The sequence below is a fragment of the Chrysochloris asiatica genome, unplaced genomic scaffold, assembly GCF_000296735.1.
Source record: "Chrysochloris asiatica unplaced genomic scaffold, ChrAsi1.0 scaffold00018, whole genome shotgun sequence".
NCBI lineage: Eukaryota > Metazoa > Chordata > Mammalia > Afrosoricida > Chrysochloridae > Chrysochloris > Chrysochloris asiatica.
The window spans coordinates 21,944,279-21,965,836 of NW_006408536.1; the positions used below are offsets into that span (position 1 = coordinate 21,944,279).

At 40.9% G+C, this 21,558-nt stretch overlaps 1 protein-coding gene across 5 annotated transcripts in view; it reads right to left on the reverse strand.

The window, feature by feature from the left end:
- Positions 1–207: 207 nt before the first annotated feature.
- GLRA2 (glycine receptor, alpha 2) overlaps positions 208–21,558 on the reverse strand; it is a 284,008-nt gene continuing 262,657 nt past the window's right edge. The window contains exon 11 of one of the 5 annotated variants that reach the window (XM_006835620.1): positions 208–597. In XM_006835620.1, the coding sequence (XP_006835683.1) occupies positions 319–597 (279 nt within the window). In that variant the 3' untranslated portion in view covers positions 208–318. The remainder of the gene's footprint in view (positions 598–21,558) is intronic. The other 4 variants (XM_006835617.1, XM_006835619.1, XM_006835618.1 and 1 more) reach the window with 4 other exon arrangements.

Sequence of the window (21,558 nt, forward strand, 5' to 3'; positions counted from 1 at the left end):
ACAGATAAATAGCCCTCGAGTCATGGACCCTGCATATTAGGTCATATTGAGGCATCATCTGAACGAACAATGTTAGACTATGCAAGAGAATTAGTATGCTCATGTGATTCTGCAACACCTTAATTTTGTGCAAACATTTAATTTTTTCTTCATGGCCTAGATAACCCCCTTTTTTCATGTAGGTGACAGGAAACCCACCCACATGATCCTCCCTCCCTCCCCCCTTTCTCTTCTGTCAAACGGATATAAAGACAATTTCACTGTTTATTTACAAGCATAACACTTAGGCAAGAAGGTCCCCGGATCTGCAGGGCACACCTATTTCTTGTGGACATCCTCATGCCGAATGATTTTATATGTGATCCAATAAAAGATGTTGAAAATGAGGAAGGCCAATGGGAAGGCAGCTCGAGATACTGTATCAATTCTTTTTGCTCGGTCCACAAACTTCTTCTTGATGGCGTCCGCATCTTTAGGGGGTGGTGGGAGAGGGTTTGCAGGGGTAGCCTTGACAGCAGCCCCATCTTTCACTTGGAGACAGTGACCCATCCCATAACCGCTGAAATTAAAGCGACTTTCCCGAGTAACGTCTTCTTCCTGGGGGAATAGAGACAAAGGAAGTACAGTGGTTGTCAGTCAAAGCAGAAGGAAGACATTGAGAGCTCTTCCGAAGCAAAAAGCTAATTGTAGTTATCTGGTAGGGCGGGAAGCTCTGGGAATGGGACTTTGTTTTCAAATCAAGTCCGTTATTCACGGAACAGATACAGTTGAATAATTTTTCAGCTGAGAAATTGAGTGAAATGTTGTTGTTATTAAATGCCATCGAGTCAGTTCTGATCCACAGTGACCCTGGATTGGATTCCTAAGGAGCGGCTAGTGGTTTTGAACCGCTGACCTTAGGGTTAGCAGTCCAGTGCTTATCCTGTAACGCCACACCAGGACTCCAAGGGTAACAATGATGACTTTAAATTAATCAACAAATTAGAAACACCTAAATTTTATTCCACACTGGCTTTTCCCTAATCTAGTCTGTTAATTCGCAGATTTGAATAGACTATTTTAAGACCAGGTCTTCAAATTACAATCTAATACTTTAAATCTATGAAGATGATCATCCATTCATTTACTCATTCACTCACTTACTCAGAAAACATCTGCATGAGACACTTGTAGTCACAACACAGTTCCTTTCATTAACAGTGCTTTAAAAGGGTCACTTGTAAACTGTGAGTGCCCGTGTGTAGGTCTAAGGTTAGCCCTCTGCTGGCTCATCCCAGTAATACAGGTTGTTGTTGTTGTTGTTTGTTAAGTGCCGTCGAGTCGGTTCCGACCCATAGCGACCCTGTACAGGGTTTCCGAGGCTGTAAATCTTTATGGGAGCAGAAAGCCTCATCTTTCTCCTGCGGAGCAGCTGGTAGTTTCAAACTGCTGACCTTAAGGTTCATAACCCAATTTGAAACCACCAGAGCTCCTTCAGTAATACAGAAGAGGTGATAAATTTGGTATTTGGTGTTGAACACATCCACATGGCTGTTTTTTCTAGTGTCAAATTTTCACATTGGTCCTTTGGCTAGTTTTTCATCACTAACACCTGGTGTGGTGCTGTAGGATAAGCACTGGACTGCTAATTACCAAGTTGGTGGTTCAAATGTACCAACCACTCCTCGGACACCTTATACAGAGTTGCTATGAGTCAGAACCATCATTGGGACTAGTGTTTTTAAACAACGTGTTTTTAGCTGACGTCAGTGGTATTTTGTATTGATTTCTACAGGAGTTAGAGAATAAATGGGAGTCCTGGTGTGGCGCTGTGGGCTAATGCGTCAGACTGCAAAGTCATTTGAACTGCACGGTCAGTGGTTCAAGCTCACCAGCTGCTCCTTGGAAACCCTATACAGGGTCGCTATGGGTCAGAATCGACTCGATGGCACTTAACAACAACAACAACAAGAGAAAAAATACACTGATAGATTGTAGTAGCTGCTGTTGTCATTCAGTCACTTCCGACTGATAATGACCCTGAATAGGGTTTTTGAGGAGCACGTGGTGGGTTTGAATCACCAACCTTGTAGTCGTTCAGTATTTATCCTACAGTGCCACACCAGGACTCCAAATTGTAGTTACTTCTTGGAATAAATAGCAAATAGCTTTCATGGAGACAAATACTTGGGATCTGGGTGGGTAGTTGCATCAAAAGAGGGGATCAAAATGGTGGGGGTGAGAAGGTGGGATTAAAATGATCCCTTTTATAAAAATGAAGTTCTAAATTAAGTCATGTTCTTCTACAGTAAGATCGTTGCTTTTAATACTCGGAAGACACTTTGAGTCACCGGGACTGTAGTCTTCTCTTGCCAATGGTTATGTTTCCCAAAATAGAAGAAAACTTGGTATTAATTTTATTTCATCACTGTTTTCTGTATGTCAGTAGTGCCTTCAGCTATATAGTCAAGGTAGAGTGAGGCAAGGACTTTTAAGATAATATGAACGAGAGCCCAACCAAATGGTACAGGAAAAACAAATTGTATTTTGTGTATTGCCATGAGTTTTGTAAACTCAACAGGAGATCTTCGGATAGGTAAAAAAAAAAAAAAAGGTTGGTGAATTACAATTTGTCATGTGCCAAATGGGGAATGAGAGAGCATGTGGTCTCACGAAAATGGCAAGGATTTCAGAGCACATACTTGGTTTAGATTACAGCGTATGTGTTTTGATGGGTGGATGCAAAACCTGGAGAGGAGGAAAGATTGGCTTGGATGTGGCACACTTAGCTAGATTAATACCCTGGTACCACTTCCCTGTATGGGAGGTACATACAGTCTGAAAATGAAACCCCAACCGAATCCTGCAGCCTTGGAGTTTTTAGTTTATTAGTTGTTGTTGTTGTTGTTAAGTGCCGTCGAGTCGGTTGCGACCCCATAGCGACCCTGTACAGGGTTTCCGAGGGTGTAAATCTTTACGGGAGTAGAAAGCCTGATCTTTCTCCCGCGGAGCAGCTGGTAGTTTCAAACCGCTGACCTTAAGGTTCGCAGCCCGATTCGTAACCACTGCCCACTATAATACAGGAGTCCTGGTGTGGCACTGTGGGCTGATGTGTCAGACTGCAAAGTTGTTTGAACTTCAAGGTCGGTGGTTCAAGCTCACCAGTTGCTCCTTGGAAACCCTATACAGGGTTGCTATGGGTCAGAATTGACTCGATGGCACTTAACAACAACTATAACACAACACCTCTCATGGGCCAGAACTAAATAAATAAACATGGTTAAACATTGTGTTTGCAACCTGGCAATTACTTGGAAGAACTTGAGCTGCAGAGACAGCTGGTGTGAATGATACCAAATATTCCAAACCACTCTTTGCTGTGTAGATCTGATTTCCAGGAAAATCAGGCTAAAAAACGGAGAACATTGAAATGAACCAAAATAGCTCAACTTACCTTAATTCGTTACTTGTTCTGATTAATGAATATACCTAGTGCTACCAAGAAAGGACATTGCTTATGCCCTTCAGTGAACTGGTTTCTATCATGAAAATCAAGCTAAAGCTCTTGTAATAAAGTAACTGTAAATCTGCTGCTTTATAACGTCATTTCTCCAATACTTCTATTTATACAAGGAGCCCAGTAGCTCCTTGTGGCTGCTAACTAAAAAGTTGGTGGCTTGAAACCAGCAGCCATTCCACAAGAGAACGGTGTGGCAGTCTGCTTCCATAAAGATGTATGAAAACCCTATGGGGCAGTTCTACTCGGTCCTGTAGAATCGCTATGAGTCGGAATCAATTTGACTGATTTTGGTCCTATACCAAACGGATTCAAAACACTTATCTCATTTCATAACAAAATGTAGCAAAGGGGTTTTCATTCAACGATTAATTGTTGAGTGTGTACTCTCTGGCAGTTATTGTGCTAGATACTGGGGAGACAGTTGAGGATGTTTGGCACACACCCTGTCTACATGGGACTTTCAGTTGCTGGAGGAAGAGGCAGCCTTAGACATTTGCAGAGAATGAAGTCAGCCAAGAGAACCCACTCTAACATTGGAGATTCTCGTGTGTTCAGCTACACAAGCTCAAAAAATGAAGACTTAAACTGGACTCAGACTCAAATATGAAAGATATTTTCTTTGCCTTAAAAATATGAATAACTTATTTTAGGAATGCAAAGGTTTCTAATAAGTGATAGATTTTTTTTTCGTGTTTTATTGTGAATTATATGATATTTTATATGAGAGAACTTTAGTTTTACATTCATTCCACCGTATATCGTCTCACTGCCATGGTTCCAATCCCCTCCATGCATCATCAACTGACCAAAGGGTATACCCTATAAGCCTGCCCCCTACACTCCCCCCCCCCCCCCCCATTCTTCAGCACACAGTCCCTCTCCCTCTCTGGATCCAACGTCCCCAGCCACTTCATCACTCCATGTCATCGTCTCTGCCTCTATCTCCGGCCTCACTGCTTCTCTGGGTAGGGTCCCGCTCTTGGCTCTTCTCCGTTGATGGTCCTAGAGACCTCTGCTCCTAGACTGGAGAGTTAATCACTCCCTTCCTTGCTATTAAAACGTCTACCTTTACATTTGCAACCCTCACAATCAGTCCTGATAACAATCATCCACTATTGTATCACAAGTGACCCTTCTGCATTTCATTTCATCAGCTCCGCCTAGACAGATTGGATAGTACTCAATAAGGGACAGATTTAAAAATGTGGGGTACACATGTATTAACCATTAGAGTATCATTGTAACCACTCAAAGACTCATTCAGTGCTTAGCAAGAAAGGACGTGTACAGATCAATAAGAAGAAGGAACTTGCATGTCACACAGGTAGTCTTGGACTTCCTAACTAGTAGGTGATTAGATCTCAACCAGTGTATGAGTAAAGTATAACTAGTAAAGAGGGATCCAGACTGGGAATTTGCCTCCAGGGGTTATCCATGAGGTGTGTTGACCTTGAGCAGACTTACTTTTTCAAATTCCCACGTATCTCCTGCCAAAAATGTTAGAGCTAGACTAGATTCAGGGGTCTCAGCTGAGGCTGCAGGGGAACTTTTACAAATATATGTATGCCAGCCTCCTCTCCCATCCCCTTCCAGACTAACTGAATCAGAATCACTGGGGATAAGAACTGAGGAATCTATCTGTATTTTTAAAGAATCCAGTGACTTGAATGAAAAAGGTTGGAAGCCAGCGGCCTAGGTGAGTTCTAATGGCCATCTTTAAAATTCTGAACCCATTCTGTATTATTAAGTCAAAAATTGCTTCTCCAGTGGAAACAATCTCTGAACATAAATTGACCGTGCTGTTTTTCCTTCCCATATCTGTAGAATCTTGCTGCTCTCACCTCTATAAACATTTAGAAACTCATGATTAAGCACATAGTTCATTGCCTGAATGAGACAAGATTACTTCTCCGAAGTTTCTAGGAAGTCCTGGTGTGGCGCTGGGGGCTAATGCGTCAGACTGCAAAGTCGTTTGAACTGCAAGGTCGGTGGTTCAAGCTCACCAGCTGCTCCTTGGAAACCCTAAACAGGGTTGCTATGGGTTGGAATCAACCCGACGGTACTTCACAACAACAACAACAAAGAGCTAGAACCAGCCACTCCTTAGAAACCCTATACAAGGTCGCTAGGAGTCGGCATCTACTGGACAGCATTTAACAACAACAACAAAGAGATAGAAAGGGTAGGTTAGCTAGTAACTTATTTTTAGCATAAAGAAATCTAAATACTTATGTTCACAATTCTTTTCTGACTAACTCATTCATTTAATTTCTGTAGTCTTTCCCCACATACCATGAATGGACAACTGAAAAAATACCCTCATTCCACCACCAGAACTAGAATAGGATATCATTTGATTGTACATTGCTATGCAAACAGTGGTGCTTAATAAATGTTTGTTGAATGATGACTAAAAAGGAATTTTAAGAGGGTTTTTGTATGCTTGAAAATATTTTTCTCATTCATTTAACAGTATTTCAAATTATGCTTCTGAGCATAGTTACAGCTACTTAAACAAATTCTTTAAAATTCTCTACCACAAAAATAAATCTTTCATAGGTAGAAATTATCCATTTAATTTTTATATGCAGGAGATATGAATGCTAGTTTAAGGGTCTTTTTATTTACCGTTAAGACTCATTCAGTGTCTTTTAAATATAGAACCTTAAATTATCCATATCAAAGGATGTGGTTTTGATTCAGAAAACATAATTGCAACCAATTTGAATTTTTGGTGTTATAATGAATGACTAATTGCCTTTATAGTAGGTTCAGAATAAAATGTTATGGTAATATGGCAAGATTCTTATATGAGACCAACTGGAAATGAGCTTGAGTCATGGATGAACTGAAGCTAAAATGAAGAACAGTTTGTAGACATAACTTAGTTGAACGTATTCACAGAGAGAGTCCGTTAGATTCTTTTAGTAAGGAATGAATTTTAGGCATTGATTCTCCTCTTCGAAATTAACCAGAAACTCAGTTATTTAGTGATTTCTGCCTACCTGCCATCTTCAGTAACGTTGAAGCAGTAAACCTTAGAGCTGCCCCTGGTTTGTTATTCACTGATTAAATTCCCCTAGAAAATTCATCATCTGGTCAAAGTTTCAATACATCTGCTTTCTATATCCCACTTTGATAAAATATCCTTAAATCCTGTCTACTTTGTGAAGCACTACAATGGTAGTTTTCAATTCATTTGAGACTCATTAGCTAACTATTTATTTTATGCATCACTTTTACGGATTATAAATCTGTCTGCCCAATTTCTAATTCTTGTGTTTGAAATAACTTCTGCCTAGATGTGTAACTGGTCCTAAAGGTTATCAGAATTGTAGTGAATTGTCCTCGAGCTACAAATGATTTCAATGCAATTAAAGAACATTTGCTGTTGTTCAGTGCCATAGAGTCAGTTATAACTCAGAGTGAACCTGTATAGGATTTCCAAGGAGCGGCTGGTAAGTTTGAACCACTGACCTTGTGGTTCAAACCCACCTTGTGGTACAGTGTTTTATCCTACAGAACTCCAATTAAAGAACATGGCACTTATAAAAATGAACGTTTTTTTGATGAGTCCATATTTCTGATTTTTCCTTTATGCCCTGTTTGTTGTTGTTAAATGCCATCGTGTTGGTTCCGACTCATAGCGACCTTGTATAGGGTTTCCGAGGAGCAGTTGATGTATTTGAACCAGAGAACTTTTAACTAGTAGTCCAGTGCTTACACAGCGCCACACCAGGACTCTATGTTCTACAGAAGAGGAAATAAAGTAAAGTAAAATCTGTGATAGGAGAAAATTCTTTCCTTCACATTTTCACCAAATTCTTTGGTTGGAGTGAGTCTCTCTTCTGTTGGAATGGGAACATTTCCCATTAGGAACTGAAGGTTGTAGGGAGTCTCAATCAATACAAAGTACATCATGGAGTGTCCAGCTATCCTTAGTGCTCGGTGTGGGCCAGACACAGTGGGTTTTCACCAAAAAAGTCCCCTTACCACATGATGGCCGGATGGTGCTTATTCACAGGCCTGGGATTTTTTATCACCAGGACTTAGGGAAGAGGAATGATCTGGGGGCATGCTCATTAATTCTTGGGGACTGGTAAACCATGGTATCTGTTTGAAGCTTTATTTTAAGGAACCAAGGAAGCCTGTGCAGGCTTTTAATGGGAATTGATGGTGTAATTGATTAGCATGTGAAATAAATTGCTTTGGTTCCAGTGTGGATGAGCATCTGGAGGAAAGCAAGTAGATCCAGGATGACTAGTTAGCAGGTGACAGCAATGGCCCAGGTGAGAGAGAACCGTGGTTTTGATTAGGAGCGAGTGGTGTAGGTGTAGAGCAATGTGTCAACTTGAGACATACGTAGGAGGGGCAATCAATAAACCTTAGAGATGGAGTGGAAGTTGGGATTTGTGGAAAACATAGTTTTCCAGTTTGAATCACTAGATAGATGATAATACTATTCAAGGAGAAAGAAGACACTAACCAAATATCATATTGGGCTGGAGGAAGATCTTATTGTGATTAAAGTGCACTTAAGACGTTCAGATGGAGCTCTGGGCCATGTGATTACCTGGAGACAGAGGATCCTTGGTTACATTCTGACATATGACTGGAAATCTTTTCCGTTCCCCAAGTATTTGCTAGGCATAACAGCACTAAAGATGATTTGTGCTAAAACCCAAGATTTGAAATGCCTCCTATTGAGAGATGGGTCTATGTCCTTCCCTCTGAATCTAGGCAGGCTTGTGACTTGTTTATAACCAAAAGAATTCCATGGGGTGGGGGGTAAGAATTCAGTGGCAGTAACACTGTGTAACTTTGAAGCTAAGTCATAAAAGCTGATGAACCTTTTGCCTTGTTCATGGCACACTAGTGCATCTAGTTCTGAACCTCCATTAAAAAGTCTACCACCCTAAAGCTGAGGATACCACAGAAAGGTCACATAGAAAGGTCAAGATAGGCAATCTGGTTAACAGCCCTAGTCTTCAAGTTCCCTCAGATCGGGCACCAACCAGGTGAGTGAACCAGTCTAGAGATGACTCTAGCCCCCAGCTCTCTACTAACCATCAGCCTTTGCATCTTTCCAGCAGAGAGGAGTCATACCCACTCTGTCTTTTCCAAATTTCGGACCCACGTAAGCCATGAGTACAATAAAATGGTGATTAATTGATGCCATTATGTTTGGAGTGTCTTTTATACAGAGTAACTGGAACAGGATTCTTTCAGTCATTGTCACCCCAGAATTGAAAAAAACCTAGAATTCCTGAGATGAAGTAAGAAAAAAAGTATTACTAATATATGAGCTTGAATATGTTTCTGATTGAATGCTGATTAGCTTTTCAGATCAAATAAGTGGGAGTAAAAACATCAGTGTAACTACAGTGGTTGGAGAAAACTGTCCTAAAAGCCATGCCAGGGAAACTGGCCAATAGCTCTCCCTACAATGGCACCCCTTAGCCTACTGAATTATGGCATTACTGCCTACAGCTCTCATAGTGTAGTGGTTACGAATCGGCAGTTCGAAACTATCAGCTGTTCCGCAGGAGAAAGATGAGGCTTTCTGCTCCCGTAAAGATTTACAGCCTCAGAAACCCTGTACACGGTCGTTATGAGTTGGAACCGACTCCACGGTACTTTTAACAACAACAGCCTACAGCTCCAGTATTAACCTGCAATAGGAATCATGTCATAAAATAACTTTCAGCGCTACAATGTTCTAGGATGTTGCTAGGGGATGTGCCTTTTGTTTTAAAAATAAACATCTTGACTTGACCTCAGTAATGATGGTGCACCAGGAGACCAACCTTATAACATTCTCAGAGGCACCATTTCCGAATCTCATGTTCTAGTCAGACCATCTTTTTTTCAGTTACAAAACCAAACACAAGTGTGCTTCCTTTCAAAAGAAACATTTGGACCACACAAAATAGATACTAAGTTTGTGTGTGTGTGTGTGTGTGGGGGGGTGTTGTATCTCTTTGAGAGTGGACCCAGTACAGAGTATTCAATACATGCTCTCTCAACAAAGAGAAGTAGAACAAGGTAATCACGCACCCTAAAATGGAGTACTTAGGGATAAAGCTAACCACAGATACAGAAGACTTTACAAGAAAAACTATAAAACACTATTTGTTGTTGTTAAGTGCTATCCGGTCAGTTCTGACTCATAGTGACCCTGCATAGGGTTTCTGAGAAGCAGCTGGTGGGTTTGAACCTTGTGGTTAGCAGTCTGGTGTTTATTCTATAGCACCATAGCAGGACTCCATAAAACACTACTACAGGAAACCAAAAGAGACCTATATAAATGGAAAACCATTCCATGTTCACAGAGTCCTGGTAGGGCACTGTGGAATGAGCACTGGACTGTTAATCACAAGGTTGGCAGTTCAAACCTACCAACTGCTCCTCAGTGTCAAATCCATCAAATCTGTTCTGGAGATAGTCTCTAAATTCAGGTTGGATTAATTTAACGTCATATTTTGGTTCTTGTGGAGTAGTGTTAATTTTCTTTAGCCTGAACTTGCGTATGAGTAATGAATGTTCTATTCTGCAAGGTCAGTTTGAACTGCAAGGTTGGTGATTCAAACTCACTGTACAGGGCCGCTATGGGTCAGAACTGATTCGACGGCACTTAACAACGACAGAGGACTTGATGGAGTCCTGGTGTGGCGCTATAGGATAAATGCGGGACTGGTAACTGCAAGGTCGGCTGTTCAAACCCATTAGCCATTCCTCAGAAACCCTATACAGGGTTGCTGTGAGTCAGAACCAGCTTGATCGTATTTAACGATGACCACAGAGGACTAGGTATCTGCTTTTTGCTTGCTATCTTAAAGTGAAGACCTGGAATGTAATAAGCGGAGGGAGGAAAGAAGACTTAAACAAGGAGAACTATCTCTTGACTATGGCTGACCCTGCTCTTCTTACCTAGATCTATTGCTTGGAGGGAACCCACAGCCATGTGGAGCTCCTGTCAATCCAGTGCATCTCTTTATCAAACAATAAACAGCTGAATAAATAAGCACCTATTACAAAGCAAGGGAGGACCCTGGAGGTGCTGTAGGATAAGCACTGGACTGCAAACCGCAAAGTTCATGGCTCAAATCCACCAGCTGCTTCATGGGAGAAAGATGAGGCTGTCTGCTCCCATAAAGATTTACAATCTCAGAAACTCTATATAGGCTTGGAATCCACTCGATGGAAGTGTTTTGGTTTGGGATAGGACTCCTGGTATGGCGCTATAGAACAAGCACTGGGCTGCTCCCAGGAAACCCCATACAGAGTTGCTTTGAGTGTGAACCTACTCAACGGCACTTAACAGCAACAACAGCATAGGGCAAGGAGTCCTAGTGGCACTGTGGGTAAGCTCAATTAGCTGCTAACCAAAAGGTTGGCAGTTCGAAGCCCTCCAGTCTCTCTGTGGGAGAAAAATATGGTCATCTGCTTCTGTAAAATTTGTAGCTGGTCCTGCTTTTTGCTGTAGTGGACTTAACGCCATTGGCCCACTGCTTTTATTCCCATGCTCAATTTAATGTCTTTCAATGGTTTCCCGTCTACTAAACGTTCACTCCCAAGTCCCTTGGCATGGCATTTGATGTTCGTGATGTTCTGCCTTATACCTACTTCTCTCATAGGGTTTCATGATCCTATGAACCTATGCGAGACTTTGATCCTATGAGAGACTATGATTCTATGAGAGACTTTGTTCAGCTGATTCACTATACACAGAATACCCCTCAGATCTCATTTTGCTACCATTCCATTTAAGGATGACTTTCATTGAAACTTGAGCCAGGGCCACGGGTCCCTGCGCCTGTAGTGCCCAGCATCCGCCTTCATAAGAGAGTCTATTATGTCATATTGAAACCAGATGTTTCCCTGTCTGCCTTGTTTATGTACCTTCAAGTGTACGGATCCAACCCAGTCTTGCATATGTTGGTATCTCCAGTACCTAGAGTAATACTTGGCTGAATCTTTCTATGTTGACTACATATAAAATATAAAATACATGCTTCTTATATCAGTGCTAGGAAAAGCGTTTTATATTATGAAAAATCACCTCCTTCCTTATTTATTATGTGACTTACTTTTTTGCATATTGGATTTATATAAAATTAATGCCAGGTTTAACTCAATAGTATCACTCAAAAACTGAAGGATTCATGATCTGTGTTTGAAACACTGTCCATTATGTGGTCCAGTACTAAACTAATAAGCAGCTAAGACTAGGAAACAATATGTAAAGTTAGATCCACCTTATTAACAATCTTGGAAGACAATGCATACATCTTTGCAACAAAAATAAATGGACTAGACAGACACTGCAAGATACAAAGAAATATTTTTTCCTTTATGCGTCTATTCACAAATTAGAAGAACAAAGCTAGGTAAATGAAAAGTCAGAATGTATTACATATATGCAAATATTTCAACAAATAAATTAGACCTTATCCATATTACCCTCAGCTAACGACAAGGGGATCTTTGCATAATATCAGCGACAGTTGAGCTCATATACAATTTAGGTTTGCAGAAGGAAGTAAACCAAAAAATCCTGTGAATCTATGGTTATCACCAAGCATCTGTTTGAATCTTTAAATTCTAACTTAATGAAACATTCTCGTTACAAATCTCTTCAATTAATATCTGCATTGTGGTATTGTGCAGCATTTGAGTATCATTACATACAATCTCCTTCATTGCCTCGATCGTAAGCTAGTTTTACAAGTCTGTGTATCAGAAACCACCACTTGTCTGTTAGTTTGACATACCGTGGTGGCTTGTGTGTGGCTGTGATGCTGGTAGTTATGCCACCAGTATTTTAAATACCAACAGTGCCATGCATGATACATAGGTTGCCACAAAGCTTCCAGACTAAGAGAACAGGAAGAAGGAGAGGAAGACTACTTCAGAATGGTTAGCCAATGAAAACCTTATGAATAGCAGTGGCAGATATAGTGCCAGGAGATGAGCTCCTCAGATTGGAAGATACTCAAAATATTACTGGCGAAGAGCTACCTTCTCAAAGGAAAGTTGACCAGAATGATGTGGATGGAGCAAAGCTTTCGGGACCTTCATTTGCGGATGGGGCACAACTCAAAATGAGAAGAAACAGCTGAAAATATCCACTAATAATTAGAATGTGGAAGGTAGAAAATATGAATCTAGGAAAATTGGAAGTTTTCAAAAATGAAATGGAATGCATAAAGATCGATGTCCTAGACATTAGTGAGCTGAATTTGGTCATTTTGAATTAGACAATCATATGATTTACTATGCCAGGAATAGAAGATTGACGAGGAATGACATCACATTCATCATCAGAAACAGCATTTCAAGATCTATCTTAAAGTACGATGCTGTCTGTGGTAGGATAATATCCATAGGCCTACAAGGAAGACTGAACTCTTGGTGTAGTGCTGTAGGACCAGGCCTGGACAGCAAACAACAAGATCAGCAGCTCAAACCTACCAGCTGTTCCTCAGAAACCCTATACAGGGTCACTATGAGTTGAAACAGCATCAATGGAACTTAACAACAGCAAGGAAGACCAGTTAATGCCACTATAATTCAGATGTATGTACCAACCACTAAAGCCAGTGATGGTGGAACTGAAGAATTCTACCGACTTCTTCAATCTGAAATTGATCAAACAAGCAATCAAGATGCATTGATCATTAATGGTGATACTGGAATGGGAATGTTGGAAACAGACAGGATCAGTAGTTGGAGAATATGGCCTTCATGATAGAAATGATGTTGGGGATGGCAAGACAAAATTTTGTAGGATCAATAACTTATTCATTGTAAATACCTTTTCTTCAGCAACATAAAAGGTATCTGGACCTCACCAAGTGAAATACAATGTATGTGGGAAGAGGTGATGTAGACATTCCATATCATCAGCCAAAACAAGGCCAAGGGCTGACTGTGGAAGAGACCCTCAATTGATCATATGTAAGTTCAGGCAGAAGCTGAAGGAAATTAAAACTAGTCGACAAAAGTCAAAATATGACCTTGAACATATCTCACCTGAATTTAGAGACCATCTTAAGAACTTATTTGATGTATTAGATATTAATGACCAAAGACAAAAAGAGTTGTGGGATGACATCAAGAACATTACACACTAAGAGAGCAAAAAGGTCATTAAAAAGACAGGAAAGAAACAAGACCAAAATAGATGTCGGAAGAGACTGAAATTTCCTCATGAGCTAAAGCAGTTGGAAGAAATGAGAAAGTAAGAGAACTGAACAGAAAATTTCAGAGAGCAGCTAAAGAAGACAACATCAAGTATTAGAATGAAATGTGCAAAATCCTGGAGTTAGTAAACCAAAAGGGAAGAACATGTTCAGCATTTCTTAAGCTGAAAGAACTGAAGAGAAAATTTAAGTCTCGACTTGTGATATTGAAGGGTAAAATTCTATGGACTCCTGGTGTGGGGCTGTAGGATCAGCACTGGACTGCAAACCACAAAGTCAGCAGTTCAAAGCCACCAGCTGCTCCACAGAAACCCTAGGTAGGATCACAGTGAGTTGGAACTGACTTGACTGCACTTAACAAAAACAACAGCAACAACGGGCAAAATAGTGAATGATGCAGGAAGCATCCATCAAAAGTCACTGAAGCAAAAAGAATTGGTGGATGGTCAACCATTTCAAGAGGTAGCATATGATCAAGCACTGAGGATACTGAAGGAAGAAGTCCAAGCTGTGCTGAAGGCATTGGCTATCAACAAGGTTCAGGAATTGACGGAATACAAATTGAAATGTTTTCAACAAAGTGACGCAGCGCTGGAGACGCCCACTCATCTATACCAAGAAATTTGGAAGACAGCTACCTGGCAACTGATTGGAGGAGATCCATACTTGTACCCATTCCAAAGAGAGATGACTCAGTAGAACATGAAAATCATCCAACAATAATATTAATATCACATGCAACTAAAATTTTGCTGAAGATAATTTTTAAATGGTCGCAGTAGTATATCAGTGGGGAGTTGCCAGAAGTTCAAGCTGGATTCAGAAGAGAAAGTGCAGTCAGGGATCTCATTGCTGACGTCAGATCTTGGCTGAAAGCACAGAATACCATAAAGATGTTTACTTGTAATATTTGACTGTGTAGGTCATAACAAACTATGGTTAACATTGGAAAAAATGGGTATTCCAGAACACTTCATCGTGCTCATGTGGAACCTGTACGTAGACCAAGAGGCAGTCATTAGAGCAGAACAAAGGCATACTGATAAACAGAGAAAAGAGAGGAGTTGTTGATGATTTCATTTCAGTTTGATCCACAGTCAACACTCATAGAAGCAGCAGTCAAGAAATCCAATGACATAAAGTGTTAAAGAGCAAAGATGTCACTGAGGATAAGGGGGGCCTGACCTAAGCCATGGTATTTTTAGTCACCTCATATGCATGTGAGAGTTGGAACATGAATAAGGACGATCTTAGAAGTGTCGATGCATTTGAGTTAAGATATTGGAGAAGAATATTGATACCATGGGCTTCTAGATGAACAAACAAATCTTTCTTGGATTAAGTATCGCCAGAATTCTCCTTAGAGTGAGGATAGCAAGACTTGACCTCTCGTACTTTGGACATGTTCTCAGAAGGGATCAGTCCCTGGAGAAAGTCTCCCAAATCATGCTTGGTAAAGTGAGTGGTGCAAAAGGTTTGCCCTCGAGTACTATCCTAAAGGTTGATGGTTCAAACCCACCCAAGTGGTCTGCAGATCTACTTCTGTAAATATTATAAACAAGGAAACATTAGGATGCAGTTCTGCTCTTAAACACACAGGGTCGCCATGAGTCAGAATCAACCCACTGTCACTGGGTAAGCATAAAAAAAAATGCCAGCAGGAATGCTTATTCATGCTAAAGTTCACCCACAACAATAGTGGACATGTGTGGGGAAAGGGAGGAAGACCTTCAAAACCCCACCCCCCCAAAATCGGTTGTGATCAGATCAGGGATTCCCCAAACGGATGTTTCCACAAGCCTCCAAATGTGTTGTGGGGCCTGGGCATAAGGAATTGAGGTGGGCTAAGACTTGTAGTTACCCACTAAAAACCTTCTTCCCTACTTCTTTCATGGTGTAGCTCAGGGCTTCCTAACCCCAGCAATACTGACATGTGAGACTGGGTCAATGTTGTGGCACTGTGGGTTAATGCACTGGACTACAAGGTCAGTTTGAACCGCAAGGCTGGTGGTTCAAGCTCACCAGCCACTCCTCGGACACCCTATACAGCGGGGGCTGTCCTGGGCAGTGTAGTATGTTTAGCAATTTCCCTGGCTTCTGTCCACTGGATGCCAGTAGCACACCCCTCCGTAATAACAACCAAAAATGTTTGAAGACATTGCCAAATGTTTCCTGGAGGTTAAAACTATCTGTTTCAGAATGACTGCTTTAGCCAGATACAAGCAACCACATAGAGAGACTACATTTTCTGGCCTCCTTTGCATTTATATGGGGCTATGTAACATATCTACTGTCAGGAAATTCAACCAGCTCAATCTCCAAACCAGAATCTAGCCATTTCTTACCAGCTCCAAGACTATATGCTAGTCTGACCTACTCAATGGTAGTTTCTTCTAGTGTTCTAGCTACACACATGCCCCACCCCTCACAAATAATGTTTATTCTCAAATAGAAACTTGTTGTTAAGTGTTGTCTAGTCGGTTCAGACCCATAACGACCCTGTATAGGGTTTCTGAGGAGCAGTTGGTGAGCTTGAACCACCAACCTTGTGGTTCAAACCAACTTGACAGCCCAGAGCATGAACCCACAGTGTCACACCAAGACTTCAAATAGCAACTGGTGGTGGTGGTTATGTGCTGTGGAGTCGGTTCTGACTCCTAGCGACCCTGTACAGGGTTTCCGAGGCTGTAAATCTTTACGGGAGCAGAAAGCCTCATCTTACTCCCGTGGAACAGCTGGTCGTTTCAAACTGCTGACCTTGCGGTTCGCAGCCCAGTTCGTAACCACTACGCTACCAGAGCACCTAGTCAGTTCATTTCTTCTTCTTCTCAAAACTCCTCAGAGGCTCTCATCTTACCCCAAATTAAAGATAAGACCTTGTAAAGTCCTCTTTACCTCTTGCACCTCAACTCTCTAGCACAAAGGAGTCAGCAAACATTTTCTGTAAGCAAGTAGATAGTAAATCTTATACAATTCATAGGCCATATGATCTCTCAGGAGTCCTGCTGTGGCTAAGGCAAGTTAATGCAAGGTCAGCATAATGCAAGGTCGGCGGTTCAAACTTACCAGCCCCTCCTTGGAAACCCTATATAGAGTCACTACGAGTCAAAACTGTCTCAATGGTATGTAACAGTAACAGCAGCATGATCTTTGAAGTGTATTTTGAGTACATATTTTGAATCCAATTTTCCAAAGTCAGATATATATTTCCTTTTACCTTAAATCACACCTCATATACACAGCACCTTATTTTTAATGGACAGAAAGTAATTGTTCCAAAATAATACTTTAGCACCCTGCTCAAACTCTGTAAAGCAGAAATGTTTTCACTTATTGTCTGCTGCAGTCTTAGAGAGTAGTTTAGAAATCAATAACATGGTTGTGATGTTTCGAATCCTCAAGAGGGAAGCAGTGTCTTGCATGTGGAAACCTTTCCTAGAAGTTTCTGTCAATTCCAGTCTAGCTAGGATTCACAGAAGACAAACTAAATCCTAAGAAGCATGAAGGTGAACATCTTCCATCTGGAGTGTGAGCTGTTCAGTTTTTCACATCATTTGCCATCTGTTCAGGGTGCAAAGTGAATGTTGAGCCAATGTCTACACAGTGCAAACTGGAGAGAAGAGATGTGGTTTACAGGTCATCCGGAGATGAGTCCACTACCAAAATAAAGACAACAATAACAAATCACACCAAGCATTTCCTTGCTTTCTAACTTGGATGATCTTGACTGCCAAGTTCTCCAGGACATTATCACACTTCAATCTATATAGGCAAACCAGATGGAATTTCATCAATGAAAGGAACCAACTCATCTGGAAACACTTCAGCACCTGACAGTTGTAGCAAACCAACACTTCAAGTCAGTATGCTATTTTAAAAGGCCACTACACTCCATTGTGAAGTTGGTTGCAACTGCAAGGATGGCAGTTCAGGCTCACCCTCCATTCCTTGGAAACACTCTACAGGGTCTCTATGAGTTGGAACCGACTTGACGGCACTTAACAGCAATAAAAACACTCCATTTCAAGCCAGATTCAGAAGAGGACATGGAAAAAGGTATATCACTGCTGATGTCAGGTAGATCTTGACTAAAAGCAGAGAATACCAGAAAAAAAATGTTTACCTGTGTTTTATTGACTACCCAAAGGCATTCGACTGTGTGTAACTTAACAAATTATGCATCACAAAGAATAGGAATGCCAGAACTCTTCATTGTGCTCATGCAGAACCTGTGTGTAGACCAGGAGGCAGTCATTTGAACCCCACAGGGGTATACTGCGTGCTTTAAAATCAGGAAAGGTGTGTGTGTCAGGGTTGCGTCTTTCACCATATTTTCTCAATCTATATGCAGAGCAAATCATCTGAGAAGCTGGACTGTATGAAGAACACAACATCAGGAGTGGAGAAAGGCTCATTAACAACCTGCAGTGTGCAGCTAACATAACTTCGCTTGTTGAAAGTGAAGAGCACTTGAAGTACTTACTGATGAAGATCAAAGACAAGACAACAGCCTCATGGATTGTCCCTCAATGTAAAGAAAACAAAAATCCTCACCACTGGATCAATGAATAGCATCATGAAAAATGGAGAAAAGATTGGTGTAAAGATTTCACTTTACTTGTATTCACAATCAATGATCCTAGAAGCAGCAGTCAAGAAATCAACAGACATATTGCATTAGGCAAATCTCCTGCAAGATGTCACTTTGAGGACTAAAGTGTGCCTGACCCAACCCATGGTATTTTCAGTTGCATCATGTGCATGCAAAAGTTGGTCAATGAATAAGGAAACCTAGAGAAGAATTGATGCACTTAAATTATGTTGTTGGCGAAGAATACTGACTATACCATGGACTGCAAGAAGACCAAATAAATCTGTCTCAGAAGAAGTACAACCAAAATGCTCCTTAGAAGCGAGTTTGGCAGGACTTCATCTCATGCACTTTGGAGCCATTAAAGGAGGGACCAATGTCTGGAGAAGGCCATCATACTTGGTAAAGTAGAGCATCAGCGAACACAAGGAAGCACCCTAAGGAGATGGATTGACACAGTGACTGCAACATAACAACAGCTGTGAGGATGGTGCAGGAGTGAGCCGAGCTTCATGCTGTTGTATATGGGGTCGCTACACCATTTTGATGTGTTTTTATATTCTTGACTCTGGTATTTGAATAAATACTAAATCAGACAAGATCATACACAAATAATTTAAAATTGAAATCAGCTTGAACCAGGGGAAAACACAGATTTATATTCAAGAATCAAAGTGGTTACTGTTTGGGCTTTTCATTGTTGTTGTTAAGTTGGTTCCTACCCATAGCGGCCCTGTATAGGGGTTCTGAGGAGCTGCTGGTCAGCTTGAACTGCCAACTTCACTATTCAAACTGACTTCGTAGTCTAGCACATTAACCCATAGCACCACACCAGGACGCTACTGTTTGGGATCATCTGTTGTTACTTGGCACCATCACTCCTATAGACATGCCTGCCTAAAGCTGGGAACTCATTTCCCAGAATTTCCTTATTGACTGGTCCCAGGTTAGAGTTTGCTAGTGAGAGGAACTTGGTAAATGTTCAAGATGAAAACATGTCCATGGGGCGCAACCACCACTCAGCTATCAATTTGTCGTATTGTAGTGGTGTGTGGGTTTCTGTGATACTGGAAGGCATAGCGCTGGTAGTTTAAATTCCAGCAGGATCACTCATGGTAGACAGGTTTCAGTGAAGCTTCCAGACTAAGACAGACTAGGAAGAAGCAGAAACAGAGACCACTTCTGAAAAGTTAGCCTCTGAATAACTGCAGAACATTATCTGATATAGTGCTGGAAATTAAATCCTTCAGGTTAAAAGACACTCAAAATACTGTTGGGTCAATTGGCATAACATAGTCCACAAAGACAATACTCTCCATCCTACTTTGATGAGTAGCAACTGGGATCTTAAAAGCTCATAAGCAGCCATCTACGGTGTAACTATTTGTCTCTCCCTGTTCAGAGGAAGAAAGAGTGCTGAAAATTGAATATGCTTGGAAACATTAGTCTAGTGGACTAATGGGCTCTGAGACCTGAAGAACTAGATGGTGCCTGGCTACCGTTACCAACTGCTCTAAAATGGATCACATTATAAGGTCCTGGATACCGTGGGAGATAATGTGGAACAAAACTCAAAATTGTTACAAAAAAGACCAGGCTTACTGGTCATGTAGAGACTAGTGAAACCATAAGACTATGGGACCTTGGTCACAGCTTCAGGTCTGGAACTTAACCTACCTTTGTGGCTCGATTTCCAGCCAAGCAATAGGTAGGTCTATGGGGGGATGACAACACTACTGAGGTACATGCACCATGGAATGGTCAACCATTCAAGATCAAAAAGGCAGCACTTAGCGAAGGACAAACTTCAGAAGGGTGGGGAAAGGAGGAAGAATGGAAACAAGAACTACACAGAGAAAGTAGGATATGTGTTATTAAATTGAGGGGATTGCAATCAAGATGAAACAAAGTATGTATTTGTTAAACATAAAACTGATGATTGGCTATATAAATCTTCACTCAATTCACAAATATGACTGACAAAGACTTGCCTCCTCAAAGTATAGTTGACCTTAGTAATGTGAATGGAACAATGCTTTCAGGGCCTTCATTTGCAGCTCAAAATGAGAAGAAATAGTTGCAAACATCCATTAATAATTGGGACGTGGTATGTATGAAGAGGAGTCCTGATGTGAGACTGCAGGATAAGCACTGGACCACAAGGTCAGTTTGAACTGCAAGGGCAATGGTTCAAACTCACCAGCCACTCCTTGGAAAACCTACACTGGGTCACTATGAGTCGGAACCGTATGAAGTATGAATCTAGGAAAATTGGAAATCATCAAAAACAAAATGGAACGTATAAAGAGCCCTATCCTAGGCATTAGTGAGCTGAAATGGACTGGTATTGCCATTTTGAATCTGATAATCATATGGTTTACTATGCTGGCAATGACAAATTGAAGAGGAATGGCATCACATTCATCATCAAAAGAGCATTTCAAGATCTATCTTGAAGTATAATGCTGTCTGTGACAGGACAGTATCAGCTAGTGCTGATGAAATTGAAGAGTTCTACATATTTCTTCAGTTGGAAATTGATCAAACTTGTAGTCAAGATGCATTTATAATTACTGGTGACTGGAATGTGAAAGCTGGAAACAAAAAGGAAGGACCAGTAGTTGGAACATATGATTTTGGTGACACAAACAATGTTGGAGATCACATGACAAGTATTTTTTAAAGACCTATGACTTATTCATTGTAAATACCTATTTTCAACAACATAAAAGGCAACTATACGCATAATCAAGAACATCATACGTAAAGAGAGCAAAAAGTCATTAAGAAGACAAGAAAGAAGAAAAAGGTCAAAATGGATCTGAAACTTGCTCTCCAGTGTAGAGATGCTAAAGCAAATTGAAGAAATGAGGAAGTCCAAGAGCTGAACAGAAAAGTCAAATATCAGCTCAAGAAGATAAAGCCAAATATCATAATGAAATGTGCAAATAATTGGAATCAGAAAACCAAAAAGGAAGAACACGCTCAGGATTTCTCAAGCTGGGGGAACGGAAGAAAAAATTCAAGCCTCGACTTTTGTTATTGAAAGATTCTCTGGGCACATTATTGAATGATGCAGAATGCATCAAGAGAAGATGGAAAGACTACACAGAGTCATTGTACCAATGACACTCAGGGAGGAAGTCCAAAGTGCATTGAAGGAATTGGCAAAGAACAAGGCACCAGCAATTGATGGAATAAAAATTGAAATCTTTCAAGAAAGTGAGGTGGCACAGGAGGCACTCACTCATCTCTGCCAAGAA